Source organism: Lagenorhynchus albirostris, chromosome 11 (genome assembly GCF_949774975.1).
Source record: "Lagenorhynchus albirostris chromosome 11, mLagAlb1.1, whole genome shotgun sequence".
Lineage (NCBI taxonomy): Eukaryota > Metazoa > Chordata > Mammalia > Artiodactyla > Delphinidae > Lagenorhynchus > Lagenorhynchus albirostris.
This window is the reverse complement of record NC_083105.1, coordinates 92,098,454-92,120,014: the sequence shown is the minus strand read 5'-3', so window position 1 is coordinate 92,120,014 and position 21,561 is coordinate 92,098,454. Positions and strand designations below refer to the sequence as shown.

The 21,561-nt window shown below is 37.9% G+C and overlaps 1 protein-coding gene across 3 annotated transcripts in view; it reads right to left on the bottom strand.

Moving 5' to 3' along the window:
- The window catches only part of EPS8 (epidermal growth factor receptor pathway substrate 8), a 190,090-nt gene that overhangs the window by 5,515 nt on the left and 163,014 nt on the right, over nt 1–21,561 (bottom strand). For all 3 annotated transcript variants that reach the window (XM_060166800.1, XM_060166799.1, XM_060166801.1), the window contains 2 exons: nt 20,709–20,852; nt 10,996–11,212 (listed from right to left, as the gene is read on the bottom strand). In XM_060166800.1, the coding sequence (XP_060022783.1) occupies nt 10,996–11,212; nt 20,709–20,852 (361 nt within the window). The remainder of the gene's footprint in view (nt 1–10,995; nt 11,213–20,708; nt 20,853–21,561) is intronic.

The following is a 21,561-nucleotide window of genomic DNA, read 5'->3' as shown; positions in this document are numbered from 1 at the left end:
GAAGCTAAAAGAAAACCTCCCGAAGTTCCCCCAGCAGCTCTCCTTACCACCAGCACTTTCCCCGTACACTCTGCCAGCCTTCCTTCTATTACATTATAGATGAACTGTTTCCACTCTCCTCAGGCCAGCCCCTCTACATGTGCACTAGACTCCGTGTCCTCTGTCTGTTTGCATACTTTGACAGTAACTTCCCCCCTGCTTCTCCCATGTTATCAATTTTCCTCTTTTACTGAATCATTTCATCCGCTTACAAGCATGCTATTATTTTATTTCTCTCATGTTTAAATAACCCCACATCCCCTGCCAGCTACTGCCCATTTCTCTGCTCTCCTTTTAGCAAAACTCCATGAGAAGCTGTCTATACCAGCTGACTCCAATTCCCATTCTCCAATTTCCTCTTGAATTCACTGCGATAAGGCTTTTGGCCCCATCCCTCCATGCCATTTTGCTAAACTCCAATGGTTGATTCCCAGTCGTTTCCTCATTTAATCTATCAACAACACTTGAAGAAGGCGCTCCCTCCTTGAAACACTTTCTTCTTATGGCCTTCAGGACACCACACTCTCTGATTTTCCTCCTGTCTTACTGGCCTCTCCTCAGCATCCTTTTCTCAGATGCTCATCTCATCTCCCCAACTCTCCAGGCCACAGGCCTTGACCTCTTCTGTGTCTGCACTCACTCCATCAATGATTGTTGTGCCTGGTCTCCTGGCTTTAAATGCCATTTAAAAGCTGATGACTACCCAAATTATTTCTCTAGTCCAGACTGGTCCTCAGAACTCTAGACCAATATACATCAACTGCCTATTTGATATATTCATTGGATGTCTATTAGCTATCTCAAACATAACATGTTCACATCTGAATTACTCATCTTCTTCCTGAAGCTTACTTTTATGCTAGACTTCTCAACTTGGTAATTCTATTTTTCCAGTTCCCCCAACAAAATACCATGTAGGTATGCCTGACTCCCCTTTGCCCTCGATTATATCCAATCCATCGGCAAATCCTGTCGGTCCTACCATTAGAATACACCACACAGCCCAATCACTTCACTCCATTTTTTTCTATTAGCAGCCTGGTCTGAGCCATCAGCCTTTTTACAGGTGTCTCTGCTTCTACTCTCCATGACCCCACTCTTCACTTTTCATCCTTTTCTCAATATAACAGATAAAGTGATGCATTTAAAATGTGAGTCAGACACACACACACACACACACACACACACACACACACACAGATACATTATTTGTATATCACCTTCAAGAATTACGTGCAAAGAACTGATATAGTAATCCAATTAACTAACTTGGCAAGTGACAGTGACCTGGACACTAAGGAAGCTTTTGTGACCATTGTTCTGATTGTTTTTTTCAGGGAAAGTATTTTTAGAAAGTGTTTGGTGCCCCTGGGAAATAAATGAAAGTGTGAAATAATCAAATAGTGTGATTTCAGCCTAATTTTTTTTAATGCCTCAAGTACTCAGGAAACCTTTTGAAAAAGAAAGAAGTCAAAAGAAAGAGAAACAAGAGAAGGGAAGGGAGGAAAGGAGGGAGGATGAGGGGGCTAAAGAGAGTAAGAGGGAATGTAATTGATTGTTATATTTAAGTAATACAGGACATGCATTTCATTAGTTAACTCTTTTAAATCAGTACAATGTAGTCACACTGCCATACAACATAGGAGTACATCTCAAAGAAATACAAGAGAAAAAGTATAACCACACTAAAATAGTTATCTCCTTATCTGTTGACTTAGCCACTGTGGGATCATTTCCAGTCCACAGCATAACCTCTTTCCAGGGAATATAAAAACCTCTTCTAATGTGTTCCTGGTTTTGGTTTCCATTGGCAATGTTCTAGCACATAACAACACACCAGACTAACTTTACACCTCTTTCTAAAACAACACTTCTGATTACAGAAGATTAAACTCATATAAAAGGACTAACATTTCAAAGGAAATGGAAGACATGCAAAACAACTGAAGCATTGATATCTTCAAAAGTGATGAAGAGAACCTTTTTGAATCTTACAAGTCAAACTGAATAGCTTATATGACACAGGGCTCCAAGCAGCTAGTTTGAATAAACGCAGTAAACACTTGAGAAAAGGAGCCGGGTTCTCGCTACTTGTGACATTTTAAAAATAGGCCTGTTGACTTTTTTCCCTTGTTCATAGCTATTGGGTAACATTTTTATGGGTGAGTATTCAATTTACAGCTCCTTCCATTTTACTCTTATCAGAAGTCTAGGCCATAAGCAGAGAACGCAAGTACCACAAAAGGTATATTTTGAAAGAGACCTGGTTACCAGTAAAGAAGCATGTCTATTTGGTTCTAAAAAGACTGTTGAGAAGCCCCAATATTCGTTCAGTAGAAATGTTCTTCAAAGAAGTGCTCAAGAAAGAAAGCTATCAAGAAAATATTTGTTTTATAAAAAGGACTATAGTTAATGTCAAACTATACTTCTGAGCTATCTTTAAAAGGAACATTACATAAGTAAATGCAAAATTTTATTAGTTTAAGGAAACAAGTACATGTGTAAATTTGGGGACATATGTTTATGTTTTACATACCAGTGTCACCCTTTGACTTATGAAAAACAGACTTGAAAATGATGAGTCACAATTATTAGGCGGGTTCTCTATCCTTAAAGTATTCTAACCATGCCTCTTTCCCACTAGGTTATTCTTAGTTTCTTAGCCTAGGACAAAGAACAAACTGTCCCAGCTCACAGACTGTTCCAAAACTGGGCCTGGATGCCTATGAACCCTGACCCCAGGCCTGGAAAAAGAGTGCCACTGTGTCAAAGATTACTGTGCTGACGTAACAAAGAAGGGAGATGTTATAAACTTGTGGGAAGAATGAAGAAAGTTTCTGAGAGGAAAATTTTCCTTAGGGAAATCAATAAAAACATTTACAGAACTTTCTCATCTCAAAACTATGTCTTTCGTGTCTGAAAAAAAAATAAAAGCATCTTTTCAAAAAATACACAAAAATATTTTAAAATTTACTTGCCAGTTATATTTATGCACACACACTCTCATACACACACATGCACAGGCATAGTTGTTTTTGCCACACAGAAAGAGCTAATCATTTTTCCAAAACTTCAGTTTTCCATTAGTTCTTTGGTAAGGTCACGATATGGATGAGAAGGTAATTTTAATTGGCTATACTTCAGCTGAGAAAGTAATATATAAAAGTAGGTTTGTGCTTATTGCATTTAACCAGAATTTCCAGAACAATTAAATAGTATTAGTTTCAGTGTCTTCTTTTTAATTTTCTTTAAATCAAGAGTGACCACAACTGAAGAGACAGGGCTATGATTTACTGAGATGAGAACTTGAATCTTAAGTTCCAATCTCAGCTATAAAGTTAATAGTTCAAAACTTGTATCTGGACTCGGGCACAGGGAGCCTGCTGAGCTCCCAGTCTAATCCCCTGCCCTTTCCAGGTCACGTGGGTCCTTGGGGGCATAGGAAGGAGGCCGACGGGAGAACAGGAGAGGCAGGCAGGAGACGCCCTCCGGGAGGAGTGGGAGAGAAGCGGAGGGCAATTGCCCTGCACACTCAGGCACTGGGAGTCTGCTGAGCTTCCAGGCCGATCCCCCGCCCTCCAAACCGCCCTCCAGGCCATGTGGGTCCTTGGGGGCATAGGAGGGAGGCCAGGGAGATCAGGAGAGTCAGGCGGGAGGGGCCCTCCCAGAACCCAGACCGGAGGAGCAGCAGAGGAGAGGAGGGCATTTGCCCCACCCACTCGAGCCCAGGAAGACTGCTAGGCTCCCAGGTGAGGTCTCCCACCCTCTGAGACTGGGGTGGGGGGCACGCCTGGGCCCCTTCTGTTCCTTGAGCCTAAGCCCCACCGCCCACAGCCCCCAGGGCCTTTTCCAGCCCTGTGGGTCCTGAGCATTGGCCCCACCCACCACCCAAACCTCACCCTTACTTAGGCCCCACCCTCCACAGCCAAGGTCTTTCCATCCCCCCCCCTTTGTTTTCCTTTCCCTCCTCTTTTTTTTACTATTGTGGTACTGATGTACCTTCTGGTTGTTGATTCATCTATATTTTTATTTTTACATTCTTTCTAACATATGTTAGTTTCCTAGACTGATTTTATTTTTTATTTTGTTATTTTTCTCTCTTTTTTTGTTTTTTGCCACCCCACGTGGCTTGCAGGATCTTGATTTGTGACCCTGGGGTTGGGGAGAGCTCCTGCAGTGGGAGCTCCAAGTCTGAACCACTGGACTAACAGAGAACCTCAGACCCCAGGGAATATTCATCGGAGTGAGGTCTCACAGAGTTCCTCATCTCAGCACCAAGACTCAGCTCAACCCAATAACCTACAAACTCCAGTGTTGGAAGCCTCAGGCCAAAAGACCAGTAAAACAGGAACACAATCGCACACATTAAAAAAAAAAATGAGATGGCAAAAAAAAAATGTCATAGATGACAGAGCAAGGTAAAACCCTACAAGACCAAATAAATGAAGAGGAAATAGGCAATCTACCTGAAACAGAATTCAGAGTAATGATAGTTAAGATGACCCAGAATCTTGGAAATAGAATGGAAGCATGGATTGAGCAAATACAAGAAATGTTTAACAAAGATCTAGAAGAACTAAAGAACAGAGATGAAAACACAGTAACTGAAATGAAAAATACACTAGAAGGAATCAATAACAGAATAACGGAGGCAGAAGAATAAATAAGTGAGCTGCAAGACAAATGGTCGAAATAACTGCCAAGGAGCAGAATAAAGAAAAAAGAATGAAAAGAATTGAAGACAATCTCAGAGGCCTCTGGGACAACACCAAACATACCAACATTCAAATTATAGGGGTCCCAGAGGAAGGAGAGAAAAAGAAAGGGTCTGAGAAAATATTTGAAGAGATTATAGTCAAAAACTTCCCTAACATGGGAAAGAAAATAGTCACCCAAGTCCAGGAAGCATGGAGAGTCCCATACAGGATAAACCCTAGGAAAAACACACCAAGACACATATCAATCAAACTAATAAAAATTAAATTCAAAGAAAAAATATTAAAAGCAGCAACGGAAAAACAAAAAATAACATACAAAGGAATCCCCATAAGGTTGTCAGCTGACTTTTCAGTGGAAATTCTGCAGGCCAGAGGGAGTGGCAGGATATACTTAAAGTGATGAAAGAGCAAAACCTATAACCAAGATTACTCTACCCAGCAAGGATCTCATTCAGATTCAATGGAGAAGTCAAAAGCTTTTCAGACAAACAAAAGCTAAGAGAATTCAGCACCACCAAACCAACTTTACAACAAATGCTAAAGAAACTCTTCTAAGCGGGAAACACAGAGAAGAAAAAGGCCCACAAAAACAAACCCAAAACAATTAAGAAAATGGTAATAGGAACATACATATCGATAATAACCCTGAACGTAAATGCCCCAACCAAAAGTCACAGACTGGCTGAATGGATACAAAAACAAGACCCATATGTATGCTGTCTACAAGAGACCCACTTCAGACCTAGGGACACATACAGACTGAAAGTGAAGGGATGGAAAAAGATATTTCATGCAAATGGAAATCAAGAGAAAGCTGGAGTAGCAATACTTGTATCAGATAAAATAGACTTTAAAATAAAGACTGTCACAAGAGATAAGGAGGGACACTACATAATGATCAAAGGATCAATCCAAGAAGATATAACAATTATAAATGTTTATGCACCCAACATAGGAGCACCACAATACATAAGGCAAATGCTAACAACCACGAAAGGAGAAATCGACAGTAACACAATAAGAGTAGGGGACTTTAATATCCCACTTACACCAATGGACAGATCATCCAAACAGAAAATAAATAAGGAAACACAAGCTTTAAATGACACAACTGACCAGATAGATCTAATTGATATTTATAGAACATTCCACCCAGAGTGGCAGAATACACTTTCTTCTCAAGTGCGCATGGAACATTCTCCAGGATAGATCACATCTTGGGTCACAAATCAAGCCTCAGTAAATTTAAGAAAGTTGAAATCATATCAAGCATCTTTTCTGACCACAATGGTATGAGATTGGAAATCAATTACAGGAAAAAAACTGTAAAAAATACAAACACATGGATACTAAACAGTGTGCTACTAAATAACCAAGAGATCACTGAAGAAATCAAAAAAATACATAGAAACAAATGACAACGAAACATGACAACCCAAAACCTATGGGACGCAGCAAAAGCAGTTCTAAGAGGAAAGGTTATAGCAATTCAATCTCACCTCAAGAAACAAGAAAAACCTCAAATAAACAATCTAACCCTACACTTAAAACAACTAGAGAAAGAAGAACAAAGAAAACCCAAATTCCGTAGAAGGAAAGAAATCATAAAGATCAGAGCAGAAATAAATGAAATAGAAACAAAGAAAACAATAGCAAAGATCAATAAAACTAAAAGCTCGTTCTTTGAGAAGATAAACAAAATTGATAAACCCTTAGCCAGATTCACCAAGAAAAAAAGGGAGAGGACGTAAGTCAATAAAATTTGAAATGAAAATGGAGAAATCACAACTGACACTGCAGAAATACAAAGGACTATAAGAGACTATTACAAACAACTATATGCCAATAAAATGGACAACCACGAAGAAGTGGACAAATTCCTGGAAAGGTACAATTCTCCAAAACTGAACCAGGAAGAATTAGAAGGATAAACAGACCTATCACAAGTAATGAAATTGAAACCATAATTAAAAATCTTCCAACAAACAAAAGTCCAGGTCCAGATGGCTTCACAGGTGAATTCTATCAAACATTTAGAGAAGAGCTAACACCTATCCTTCTCAAACTCTTCCAAAAAATTGCAGAGGAAGGAACACTCCCAAACTCATTCTACGAAGCCACCATCACCCTGATACCAAAACCAGAAAAAAGATATCACAAAAAAGGAAAATCATAGACCAGTATCACTGATGAACACATATGCAAAAATCCTCAACAAAATACTAGCAAACAAAATCCAACAGCACATTAAAAGGATCATACATCATGATCAAGTGGGATTTATCCCAGGGATGCAAGGATTCTTCAAAATAGGCAAATCATTCAATGTGATACACCATATTAACAAATTAGGGAATAAAAACCATATGATCACCTCAATAGATGCAGAAAAAGCTTTTGACAAAATTCAACACCGATTTATGATAAAAACTCTCCAGAAAATGGGCATAGAGGGAACCTACCTCAACATAATAAAGGCCATATATGACAAACCCACAGTGAGCATCATACTCCATGGTGAAAAACTGAAAGCATTTCTACTAGGATCAGGAAAAAGACAAGGATGTCCACTCTTGCCACTCTTATTCAACATAGTTTTGGAAGTCCTAGCCAGAGCAATCATAGAAGAAAAAGAAATAAAAGGAATACAAATTGGAAATGAAGAAGTACAACTGTCACTATCTGCAGATGACATGATACTATATATAGAAAATCCTAAAGATGCCACTAGAAAACTAGTAGAACTAATCAGTGAGTTTGGTAAGGTTACAGGATACAAAATTAATGCATAGAAATCCATGGCATTCCTATACACCAACAATGAAAAATCAGAAAGAGAAATTAAGGAAACACTCCCATTTACTGTTGCAACAAAAAGAATAAAATACCTAGGAATAAACCTGCCTAAGGAGGTGAAAGACTTGTACTCAGAAAACTGTAGAACACTGATGAAAGAAATCAAAGATGACATAAACAGATGGAGAAATATACCACGTTCTTGGATTGGAAGAATCAATATTGTGAAAATGACTACACTACCCAAAGCAATCTACAGATTCAATGCAGTCCCTATCAGACTACCAATGGCATTCTTCACAGAATTAGAACAAAAAATCTTACAATTCGTATGGAAACACAAAAGACCCCGAATAGCCAAAGCAATCTTGAGAAAGAAAAACGGAGTTAGAGGAATCAGGCTCCCCAACTTCAAACTATATCACAAAGCTACAGTAATCAAGACAGAATGGTACTGGCACAGAAACAGGAATATAGATCAATGATACAGGATAGAATGCCCAGAGATAAGCCCACACACATATGGGCACCTAAGTTATGAGAAAGGAGGCAAGGACATACAATGGAGAAAAGACAGCCTCTTCAATAAGTGCTGTTGGGAAAACTGCACAGCTACATGTAAAAGAATGAAATTAGAACACTACCTAACACCATACACAAAAATAAACTCCAAATGGATTAAAGACTTAAATGTAAGACCAGACACTATAAAACTTCTAGAGGAAAACATACGAAAAACACTCTGACATAAACCACAGCAAGATCTTTTTGACCCACCTCCTAGAGTAATGGAAATAAAAACAAAAAAAAACAAATGCGACTTAATTAAACTTAAAAGCTTTTGCACAGCAAAGGAAACCATAAACAAGACAAAAAGACAACCCTCAAAATAGGAGAAAATATTTGCAAATGAAACAACAGACAAAGGATTAATCTCCAAAATATACAAACAGCTCATGGAGCTCAATATCAAAAAAACAATCCAGTTAAAAAATGGGTGGAAGACTTAAATAGACGTTTCACCAAGGGAGACCTACAGATGGCCAAGAGGCACATGAAAAGATGCTCAACATCACTAATTATTAGAGAAATGCAAATCAAAGCTACAATGAGGTATCACCTCACGCCAGTCAGAATGGCCATTATCAAAAAAGGTAGAAAAAATAACTGCTGCAAAGGGTGTGGAGAAAAGGGAACCCTCCTACACCGTTGGTGGGAATGTAAATTGATACAACCACTATGGAAAACAGTATGGAGGTTCCTTAAAAAACTAAAAATAGAACTTCCATACGACCCAGCAATCCCACTACTGGGCATATAGCCTGAGGAAAGCATAATTCAAAAAGAGTCATACCACAATGTTCACTGCAGCACTATTTACATTAGCCAGGACATGGAACCAACCTAGATATCCATCGACAGATGAATGGATGAAGATGTGGCACATATATACAATGGAATATTACCCAGCCACAAAAAGAGGTGAAATTGAGCCATTTGTAGTGAGGTGGATGGACTTAGAGTCTGTCATACAGAGTGAAGTAAGTCAGAAAGAGAAAAACAAATACCATATGCCAACGCATATATATGGAATCTAAAAAAACCCCAAAACAAATGATACTCATGAACCTAGTTACAGGGCAGGAATAAAGAGGTATATATAGAGAATGGACTTGATGACATGGGGTGGGAGGGTGAAGCTGGGGCGAAGAGAGAGTAGCATGGACATATATACACTACCAAATGTAAAATGGTTGGTGGGAAGCAGCAGCACAGCACAGGAAGATCGGCTCTGTGCTTTGCGATGACCTAGAGGGGTGGGATAGGGAGGATGGGAGGGAGGCTCAAGAGGGAGGGGATATGGGGACATGTGTATGCATGTGGCTGATTTTCTTTGTTGTGCAACAGAAACTAACATAGTATTGTGAAGCAATTATACTCCAATAAAGATGTATTAAAAAAATAAAATAAAAAAATAAAAAAACTTGTATCTGGATGCCAGAGATGAGATTTGATATGAAGACAAATTTTCAAGTCACTCCTTTTCCAACAGTATAAACAATATTGAAAGAAATGAAAATAGAGTGATCATCTACAGTAAAAGTATGTTTATATGAGAAAAGAACCCGGAACTGAGCCCTAGGAGAAGCCATTTGAGAGAATGAAAAATATCCTTTACACACACATACACTTTATATACTTTTATCATATTAAGGAAACATCTTCCTGAATCTAGTCTTCCAAGAATTTTTATGTATCAAGTATCGATAAAGCAAAGTAATTTTATAATACTTTGAAAAACATAATTTGAAGATTAAACAGACAAGATAAAAATATGCTACAAAACAAAATAAAAATTATCTTAGAATTATCTTCAGTTTTCAAATTATCCACCCTGCTGTTCCCAAGTACTAACAAGGATAATCCAAAGTTGGCCATAGGGTCTTTTGTTTTAACTTATTTAAATCTGGTTTTCAGATTTAACCACTCACATGAAAAATAAAACTTAAATTTATGAAAGTATGAAGTTGAAGTCTAAAATTCTGAATTTGGAGGGCAAATTTGAAAGTGCTATTGGCAGGTTGATTATATTAAGCTAGTGTGACTGTGTGTGTATATAGACACACACACACACACTATATATATATATGGCAAATATTAGGAATAGAAGCAGGAAGACTATGATGGTGATACTGATGACGATAAGAGTAAATATTTACTAACTGCTAATAATGTGTCATATTGGTTAAAATCAATCAGGCTTTTTCAGCCTTAGTACCATCAATATTTTGGGCCAGATGATTCTGTTGTGTGTGTGTGTGAGCGGGGGAGAGGGAAGCTGTCCCGTTCATCTTAGGATGTTGTTAACTACATCCCTAACTTCTACTTATTATAACAGATGCCAGTAGCATCCACCCAATTGTGATCAAAATATGTCTCTGGACAAATACCAAATGTCCCCAGGGGAAGGGGGCAAAATCACCCCTGGCTGAGAACGACTGGTCTAAATGCTTTACATGCATTATTTCATGAAATCCTCACAATTTTCCTATGAAGTAGATATCACTGTCCCCCCCTTTTCAGATACTAAAGCATACAGAGGATCATCAAATTCTTGACAGTCTCGTGGCCAGCAAGTGATATTTCACGATACAAACTCAAGCATGTCTGGCTCCAGAGTCTGTATTCAATCACCACAATATATTGGAATATGTAGAAATACACCCATTAGAGAGTAGACAGAACTTCCTGTTTCTCAGAATTACTTGGAGGATGAGAAATGAGGTGAAAATCTTTGCAATCTATGAAGTACCGTGCAAGGACTATTCTGTATATTTAATAATATTTATTACCAGCAGAACCAATAATAAACAATTTTTACTTAGAGTGCTTTTAATTCCCAGGAGAAACTGTATATTTTTTGCCTCCCTAGGAAACTTACGGTCAACAGGAACTTGTTTTTGTCGTTGGCTATCTCGCACAACACTGCCACCACTCTCACTGGAGCTGCTGTTCTGACGGGTTACATTTGCTGGGACCTTTGACACAGGTGCTGAAGCAGAAGGTGGGAGGGGAACAGGAACAGGAGCTGGTGTTGGAGGAGGTGATGGAGCAGAGGGAATGTCAGTTGCTCTTGGACCATACTCCATCCTTTGTTTCTATAAAAAGACAAATCATTAATTCGGAATTGTGAAAATATAAACCTAGGCTAGGAAAACAAATTATACTTTGACAGGACCCTGTTGGCTATTTATTTGTAAACTTCCTTGCAAATCCATAGCAAATTTGTGTGTGTTAATATATATACATACATATATATGTATGTATAGACAGACATGCACAACCCTCCAATCCTACCTGATGTAATAATTATTAGAAATTATATTTTAAATATTCTACACATTTGTTCACAATCAAAAAGGATACACCAATAGCAAACATTAGTACTAATAATAGTAATAAATGTCAAGAAAACTAAATTTGAACCTGGAATCACACAAGATCAGGGTAGGTCAAGAGATTTCTGATTATTTTATAGTTTCCGTTAATAAGAACTTCTAACTGCACTAGAAGCCTAAATATCAATAACAGAAAGCATTACTTACTCCTTATTTTAAATGTATATTATATACAAAAGTGTTTAATTCTGCTGTTTCCAAGTAATTTGTTAAGAAGAGGGGTAATATTTCAGTAGATAAAAGGAGTATGCTTTAAAATAAACAAGTAATTTAAAAGTATTATTAATTTTTTCAAGCCATATCCCTTTCTGCCATCATCTTAATGCTAATTTATTAAATTTAGAAAGTTTCCTTGTTAAAATAGGAATGTGGTGAGGGTAATGGTATGGTCTTTAATTAAATGTTTATGACTATGAAATTGTTCTATGACAATTTCAAAGAACTGGAAAAAGAATAGATATGTGTATATGTATAACTGAATCACTTTTGCTGTACACCTGAAACTAACACAACATTGTTAATCAACTGTACTCCAGTATAAAATAAAAAGTTAATAAAAATAAATAAATAAATAAAAACAAAAATAATGAATTGTGACCAAGTTATCTAGGTTTGACCTAGAAATAAAAAGTGATTAAAAATTAGGAAATTTGTCTACATAATACAACATGTAAATAAAGTTAAAGAGAAAAATTCTTAGAAAAAGAGAAAGTTAAGAGGATCCTGGACTTTTCATTATGTGAAACTACCTAGTATGTGCCTCCCTCTGGACTTTTTATTATGGGAATAAAGCAACCCCCTAATTACTTAAAAAATGTTTATGACTACACGTCAAAAGCATATGATTAAGGAAAAAAGTCCACAGGGGGATTTGTATTAAAAAAAAGGTAGATGTGACAGAATATATAATAACTTTCAGTAATTTTTAAACCATGATTTAGGCTATTATAAAATATTATTTGTGCATCTTCCCTATTAAACTACACACAATAGTTAAAACTTTAAACAAAATAATTTAATAACTGAAATAAAATAAGTTCCAAATTCTCAAAAGGCAAGTTTTTTGTATAGAATCAAAGATACAGAGCAGTGCCTCATAATTTAGGTAAAGTTTAGATACTGCACTGGCATGACTTTAATTATTCTAAAATTCAGGATTAGTAGATGAAATACAAAAAGCAGGCCTTTTGGTAATCTGGTCCTTTGGCTAGAAGAGTATTTACATTTAATTTCTAAATTGGCCCAAATATAAGGTCATATTGATTGTAAAAGAGGCCTTCCCAATTTCCACAGAGATCAAAAACATCAAAATACACACCACACACACACATCACTTTGTAATTCTTGCTTAAAAAACAACACACCACCCTCAAAGGCACCTTCACAGCAAATGAGTAACACCTGTGGAAACCAGAGGGGGGAGCAGCCCTGGTTCTCTACTGCCTCTTTAAAAGCCACCGCTCACCTGCCAGTGGGTGGGGAAGGTGGGAGGGTATGAAACAAGGATGGGAGAAGGACTGAAAGAAGAGTTTGTTTATGTGCTGCTATTTCTTGGAGGGGGATGGGAGGGAGAAGGAGAGAGGCAAAGAGGAAGGGAATGAGTAGGAGTTAAATTCACAGAGCAAGCCATGGAGTTTGATGGGAGAGAAACAGATATTGCTGACCCCTCTGCAATTCAAGGCCTGGAAACATTTCTAATATATTCAATAATCGAGTGTATTATATTATTATTATTATCATCCACAAAACAATGTTCCTATATTTGGGCCAATAAAATAGTTTGAGCAATCAAAATACAGCAAACATCACCGAAATGTAATACTTAGCACACACCAAAGTCATCAATGTATATGCAATGTACCCTTAACAAGAATGTCCTCGGCACATAATTTCATGAAGAGTTAGTGAATTCTCACATTAGGATTTCAAAAGTGTCAGAGTTTAAATTACTGCTTTTAAAGCTTAAACAAAACAAAAAATGCTTTCAGCTCCGCATTCCATGATATGATTCACATTTTTTGCTTTCAGAAAAACAAGAACAGCTAGCGTTTGGCTAGCCATCAAATAATACTGTGAAAAACTGAAAACCTGTGTTATTGTCACAATCAGGCCTGCAGACAGGCTCACCAAATCTTCTGTGCCTTGTTTCACCCATCTGTCATTGCTACGTAATGCAACTTTATCAGTATAACCTATCAGAACTACAGACTTAAATATTCATATAATATACAGAGAAACCATAGGAAAATTTTTCATGAATTAGGTCATAATTTTATTTACTTGCATATTTTCCCCTTTTTCTTGGTCCTCTTTCCTGCCTCATCCTTCCAACCCCTGGAATGAAAAAGTGGGGGAAGGGCCTTCCTCAAATCATGATAACCTGCTCTGAAACAGAAACCAAGGTGGCTTTTCCATGGAAACTGATGTCATCCTCCACGAGGAGGAAAGGGAATCAGGAGTGACTCATGAAATCACCTGGCTCTGTCCCCTGCTACCTTCTCCACTCCCTTTTACTTACCACCCAGTTACTGCTCTTCTCCCTTTGCTATTATTGTCTCTTGGTTATATGAGGCTGAAGGTAGAGAACTGATGGCCCCTCAACGGATGGCAAGTCTTGGAGAGCAGAAGTCCACCCCAAACTTTCTTCTGCTGAACGAAGGGTGCTGAATCTCCAAATCCAAAAAGAAATCTTGACCGACTTCCCAGTTTGCCTGGGACTCTCCAAGTGTCAGAACCAAGAGTCCCACATCCCTCCAAACCCCTCAGCTGTGAGCAAACTGGGATGATGGGTCACCTTGGTGTGGTTGTACTTTTGTACGATCACCGTCACTTCCTAACTCTTGCCTTTTATCTCTCGCAAATATAAAGTTCTGCTTAAAACAAAAATCTCTTTGTTTTTTTTCTTTCTCTGAAAGAAGTCAGAATTACTAGACCCTGTGGAAAATGTACTTTTCTGTTGACAATTAAGTCCAAATGAGTCACTTTTCTTTAGCCACTAAAGCTGAGTAGAAATTCTCAAGGATTAAAGAAAGACATGTGTAGATAAGCTCCTGATTCATGCAAGATACTGCTTCAGAAGGGAATTTATGCAAGCAAGCCCAACAAAGCCAGTAAAATTGAACTGTTCTTAAAAATGGAATCTACACATTTTTTCCTCATTTCCAAATTTAGTCTCCTCATTTCCAAATTTAGTCTCTTTGGCACTTTGCAGTGAAACCTAGGCACAGCTGGAATGTTTGGAGGGTGTTAAGTCCAGAGATTGAATCCAAAAAATTACATTAAAAAGAAGTAAGTGCCTTGAGGGAACAAATACGAGTTACCTCTGACAGCTCGCCAAGTAATTGCTATTAGGAAAATGGAGCAAATCACATCAAATGAGAAGATTTAACATAGGAGATGGAACTAGATAATATCAATTATACTTTACATCAAATATCAGAAACCGTGAGCATATTAGTTTTTGACAGTAAGATTACCTCCCAACAAATCAACCAGGGAAGGAGCCTGTAAATATATAATTAATTTCTACCACTATCTAGCCATGGAAAACTAATTATATAGGCTCACACTACAGTATAAACCATGTACCGTATTTCAGTAGATATTTGTGTATGAGTATTGTGTTTTAAAAATATTAAGATAAAGGTTCATCTTATTCTTATAGCTTATAAAGAATTCAATTAGAGTACATTTAATGTAAGACTAACTCAAGCTGATTTACAAAAGGAAATATATATCATGGTGTGTTTTAGTGAACTTTAGTTGAACTTGTAAGCAGTTAAACAAACAGAAAATTTTATGATTCTGTAATATGCCTTTTGGGCAGTAATTTATATATATATGGAAAGAGAGAGATAGTAGGTATTATTCAAATTATTGCAAGAAGTATTTGGAAAAATGTCAACACGTGAAGCAGAATAAAAAGTAACCATCCCTGTCTAAAGACCATGCCTCTAATTGATAGATGAATAGAGTGTTCTAAGATTAACTTAAAAATTTTTAAGAACGGAATATTATCAGGAAGTTGGTCTGCTGGAATGAAAATAAAGACATCTTTAGTAAAACTGTCCTCTCTGTCCAGCAGTGTCTGAATATCTGGATTGAGCTTGAAAAACAGAGCATTCATAACAGGAGCTAAAATTAGTAGTGCTAGTGGTCTACTATTGACCTGAAGAAAACATTTCCACTTTTAACTTAGGGCTACTTTAACATGTATATAGAAAAATAATAAAATTTTATATCTAGACTGGATTGTGGAGATCATGAAACTTGGCCCCTTCCATTTCACAGCTCAGCAAATTGGAGCAGAGAAAATGAAAACGCTTTCTTTAAGGTCATACAGCTAGTCAGTGGCAGAGCTAGGACTAGAATCCTCATGCACCAGGACCTAGACTGGAGCTGTTTCCACAATATCATGATATCTCTTGGTCGGAAACAGAGCAGATGGGGAAACCTTGTGTTGAATTTACAGGACCATAATGACCAGACATTTAAAATTATTTGCATCTTGTAGAGTAAGCATATCTATAATAATATAAGCACGTGGACTTCATAATTAATAATAAATAAAAGAGTTCTTTAGTCAAACCTCTGAAGATACTGGAAATAATATAAGGGCAGGGATTGGTTTCTGCTCTTGGTGTTCGACATGGGAATCTACGTTGGCAAAAGGGTGATTCTGGTAGATGAACAGTCAAAGTGCTAGAGGTCAGGGAATCGAGTCAAAAGACATATCAGGAAACTTGATGTGGCAGGTAGTTTCCAGGTGGGCAGGAAGTACCCTGGATGTCCATGTGTTGCCCAGCAAAAGTACTCTAAAGTCCTGGAATGTTCTATAACAGAATCTTCATCAAAAGATATGTCATTTATCTTCATTTCTCCGTAATCTCTCATAAACATTTACTTCCTTGTCCCTGTGGTTTCAGCCAATCTATTTTTTTTATGTTCCACATCTTTCGAAAATTCTTTATTACCTCCCTCCCCTTCATTTTTAAAACTTTGCTGAAACCCTGGTGAAAAACACTTTCGGTGGGAACGGTAGTCTTTACTGAGCTGTAAAAAATCACTCCAAATGTGAGGATATTAAATAGCCTGGACTCGCAGGGACAGCGGGTGGCAACTCAACACCTATTGGCGACTGGTGCCAGGTATGATCATCCCTGCCAACAGAGAAAATCTCTAACCAACAGTGTGTGAACTGCAGGCAAGGGCTGCTCTTGTGCCCTTCCCCCAGCAACTGCCATTATCTCTACATATTTATTTACAGGAGATGTAAGTATAAATCTAACAGTCCTAAGTCTGTGGCTTTTTAAAATTTGGTGGCTTGTAGATGCTACGTGGAAATCATTCACATCTAATTCCCTTATGTCCACCATTCCAAAAAAGCCTACCTTCTAAGTGAATTACATAGTTTGGATTATTTTCTTAAATGATTAAAAAATGAAAGAATTAATGAAACCCAAGTGATGGAGGCATAAAGCAAAAACCCAATTCCAAGGGTGATGACTGATCAGATCAACTTTGATCACAGTACAGTGCAAGGTAAACCTATTCTGAGAAAGTGTCACTTTAAGCATTCATACAGTGAAAAACTATATGTCTGTACAAAATGGGATATCAGTCTTTTTTTTTTTTTTTGAGAGTTATGTTTTATTCAGCAGGAATTTTTAGGACTTCAAGCCTGGGAGGCAGCATCTCAAGTAACCCTAAGAGAACTGCTCGTAGGAGGCAAGTGGGGAAGCCAGGTTATATAGAAGTTTTGTAACAAAGGGCAGGCAGTTGGGAACATCAAAAGATTATTGTAAATTAAAGAAAACCAGATATTCCAAGTTAAGGAATTTAGCGCCTCTTTTCTAAGCATTATTCTTCATGACAGTCGAGCATATCAGAGCATAGGTTCTGATTCCAGAGTCCTGGGACCCCACTCTGGCTTCATGAGGCCATGTGACTGTGGGCAAGGTACTTCTCTGTACCTAACTTTCGTCATATATAAAACGTGCCTACTTCACAAGGTTGTTGTAGGAGTTAACATATACTGGTATTTGTGAAGTCCTTAAAGGACGTGGCATAGAGTCTGAGCATCTTTCTGCAGTACAGTACAGGGATACAAAATGTTTTTGTGAGAAGTTTCTTTAAACTTCTGTAAAATTTTGATGTCATTGGATGGACGAGACAGGGCAAAAAGTGTCAGCCACTTCTGAGCAGACAGAGGGTCACTGCTCCTGATACACAAACACAAAGGGAGGGGCAAAGCCAGGGCAGATGGCCTGGATATTTGATTCTGGGAGGCAGGCTATAATGAAGGAACTGCTCAGTCCTAGGATTTCTGTCTTTCTCTTCAAGTGGGAGATGCTGGCACTCAATAAATATTTGTGGGGTGAATGAATGAAAAGGTAAATAAGACATAGAATTGCTTTTGATATGTTTGTAACCCAGTGGAGTTCTATGAGATTAGGGTGTTAGGATTACCTGAATCTATAGGAATATGGTGGTACCTTTACTGTCATTCTGAAATAAGCCGCAGGATTTTTCTTTAGATATTTTAGACAAAAGTGTCTGGTAACGCTGTTGTAGAGATATGAAATAATTGGCATATATTTCTGAGAGTGATTTTTTTTCATCTTATTCTATCTAGTCATTTTTTTCTGGGTGTGTTATAAATGCTTTGAGAATAGGAATCCTTTTAGAGTCATATTTATGCCAGATAACAGATAGCAGATTCTCAACCTTGCTTATTAAAATTTTACAAGATTTTGGTGGTTTTGTTGGGCTGAGACCAAATATTTCAGGAGATGTTAAAAAGTAGATTGTTTTTAATACCTTTTAAAAGTAGAGCTTTCAACCTAAACACACACACACACACACACACACACACACACACACACAGCTTCTATACACATTTCTACGTATATCACTGCATTTAGAGCTGTATCCAGAAAATTTCAGCAGACAGTCAGATAGTGTTGAAACGTTTAAAAGGAAACAGCCCGAACAAGCAATCCCTACAAGCTTCTATTTACATAAAGTAGCCAAACAAACTCCTGAAACTTGTGAGCACTTAAAAAATTTCTTGGTTTTGCCAAAGTTGACAAAACTATAAGCTGAGGCTCTGTTCAAGAAAGGAGAAATAATTTTATGTTCTCAAAAAGTACTCTACCTATGATATGTATTAATAGTTTGGGTTCAGCTTTACACAGAAGCAACCTTTAAACAGAGTAGTCAACTTATGGCCCAAGCTGGGAATCTAAATTGAAGAAAAAAACAAGACTGAACAGTAAACAGGAAAGGTAAGAGAGGTTAAATTCCCTAGGAAACCTCAGGTGGGGAGAATACTTAGAATTCACGTTAGTATTTGCAAGTTTTAGGGTATCTTATTTTATGGGAGTTTGCCATTCCTAGCAACCATGCACACAAATAAAAACAAATTTGGCTAAGTGTTTCTAACATTTTATATATAAAATCTGGGCTTCTGCTCACATACAACAACTAGGGATATCCTTTGTAAATAGTGCTTCTTACTGTTTATCATGAGTTAAATATTAAAAACAGTTCAGGGGCTTCCCTGGTGGCGCAGTGGTTAAGAATCTGCCTGCCGATGCAGGGGCCGCAGGTTCGTGCCCAGGTCCGGGAAGATCCCACATGCCGCGGAGCGGCTGGGCCCGTGAGCCATGGCCGCGGGCCCGCGCGTCCAGAGTTTGTGCTCTGCAACGGGGGAGGCCACAACAGTGAGAGGCCCGCAAACGCAAAAAAAAAAAAAAAAAAAAAAAAACAGTTCATATAGCTCAAAGGGTATGCACTCCATCACTGGTTTAGGAATACACTCTTTAACACTGCTTAAGGCATTCAGTGAAAACCTCTATAGGAAAGAACACAAAGAATTGGTATTTACAAACCAGACAGAAGCCTATATTATGTCAGGTAACCACATCACAAAAATCAGAAAAGACAGAACTTAGGAAAGAAAAAGGTATTAAGTCTAAGTTAGAAAATTCACTTCAAAAATCCATGGGAAATGGAGTAGACCGTACCTTGAATAACTCAAACTCCTTCTTTGGCATCAATAGCTAATGACAAATGATGAACATAACATAAGTACATAATATATATGCACATCAGGCCAGCCCAAACATAAGCACAGCAAACAGAATTCCCACTGCCACTGCTTTAAGTTATCAAGATCTATAAATTGTACATCAATCCTTTATTTTAAATGTTTCCTTGATTCTCGAATTCTAATAAGGCCAGAAGTCTCTCTGGATAAGTGCAGGGCCTGCGCTGGGCTTGAATGCCATGAGGAGGCAGAAATCCTTACAGAATGGTCATAGCAGCACGTGACCACAGTTCTAGGTTTGGACAGTCTGCATTTTACTTAGCCTAGGCATGAAATTTCACTATTTCACTGCATATTCTATGCAGTTTCAGCTTCTGTGCAAATTTATGACATCATTATGGGGTCAGATGTGATCTTTTGCTCAAGATTCTGAAAATGAAAAGAATTTTCCTGGGGGCATGAGAAAGTAGCTACCACAGGTTCAGAGGCTAAGCATGGGACAGTCCATCCATTCCGTCTCTGCCGGCAGGTGTGATTCTAGAGATCCTGTCACAGATTCAAAAGCACATGGCGGCGGCCCTGGTCTCTTGTGATTACCACATCTGAAGAAAGATAATGGCGCTGAAACTTGGGTGGAGGGTCTACCATGTGAAGGCAGTTTTTAAAAAAGGATTAGGATTCGGTAGTTGGAAAGCTGAAAGCAAACAGGCTATAATCAAAGTCTATATAGAGGATGAGAGCAAAGGCTGGTGAAGACGAACTGGTAGACACTCCAGCCACTGTCTCAGGGCCATCCTCTATCAGGCCCCTTGGGTAGGAGGGCTCTGGGTAAGAGTAAAGAGGCAGAAATACTATTTCTCCAAATGTCAAAAATATTATAGGGTAGAAAAAAATAGCATTCAGAGGAACAGTCACTGAGATAAACATTTTGAGCAATTTCCTGAAGAAGTCAATCAGAAAAACATATGTATAATTCTTCCTTATGTCCCTAGCCACTGTCCCCCTGTTGCCTTAGGAAAAAGGTATAAATTATACAGTCAATTAAATCTCATAATGACTAATACATAAAAAGTGTTTAAGTCCTGTTTAGGAAAGATGAACTTGAAAATTCGAAAAACTTAAATTCTGCTCAAAAATTGTAATTACCTGTATGGTATGCGTGTAAGGTGGATCTGCACGCCCCAGTCCAGACTCTGGAGGTCTCACGATATCCAAAATGTTGTTTGGCACAAATCCAGAATCTCCACTTGCATTTAGAACTTTCCACCATTGCTTCCTATCATCAAGGATCTGTCATCATGCAAGAAAATAAAGGCGGCATTTGTGTACCCAAACCGAACTACGAAGGAAGTTCGATTTTCATTCTTAGACCAAGAAAATGTTTTCACTTTTAATACGCTGACTCAGCATCAACATACTGTGGGTTAAATGACTGTCAGGAATTACACTAAGAATTACAATTACTAGTATAGAACAGCTTTGGTACCACTCTACCCAAGGTCCATATTACCTCCCAAGAATGCTTAGCCATTTGCGGTATTTGAAGTACTTAAGATGAGTTACTTGGAAAAGGTCTATTGTCTCCATCCTTAGAATAGAGAGGAAAGGTATAAAAACATTTTTTTTTTACTATTGTAACTATGCCATATTATGTATTAAAGAAGATGAAGTCTCAGTTATAACTGAAGAAAGAAATTTGAGAGTCATGGGAGATTATTCCCCAAAACATTAGCACACTCACTGCTGGTTACATTTGTGCAAGGGTTCTAAAATAGGAAGGAGGAAATGTTTTCTCTTATTAAAATATTATGGTGCATCTACATCTGAAGTGATGACCAGCCTTGATTCCAGAATGAATAAAGGCCAGAAGAAGGAAGAGAGCAAAGTAAACCAAGAAATACACCCCCCCCCCCCGGCAAAGAAACAAAAAACAGATAAAGGAGCTACCCCGCCTAAACAGATATAGGTATCTATAATAGGCTGTGTATCCTTGGTAAAA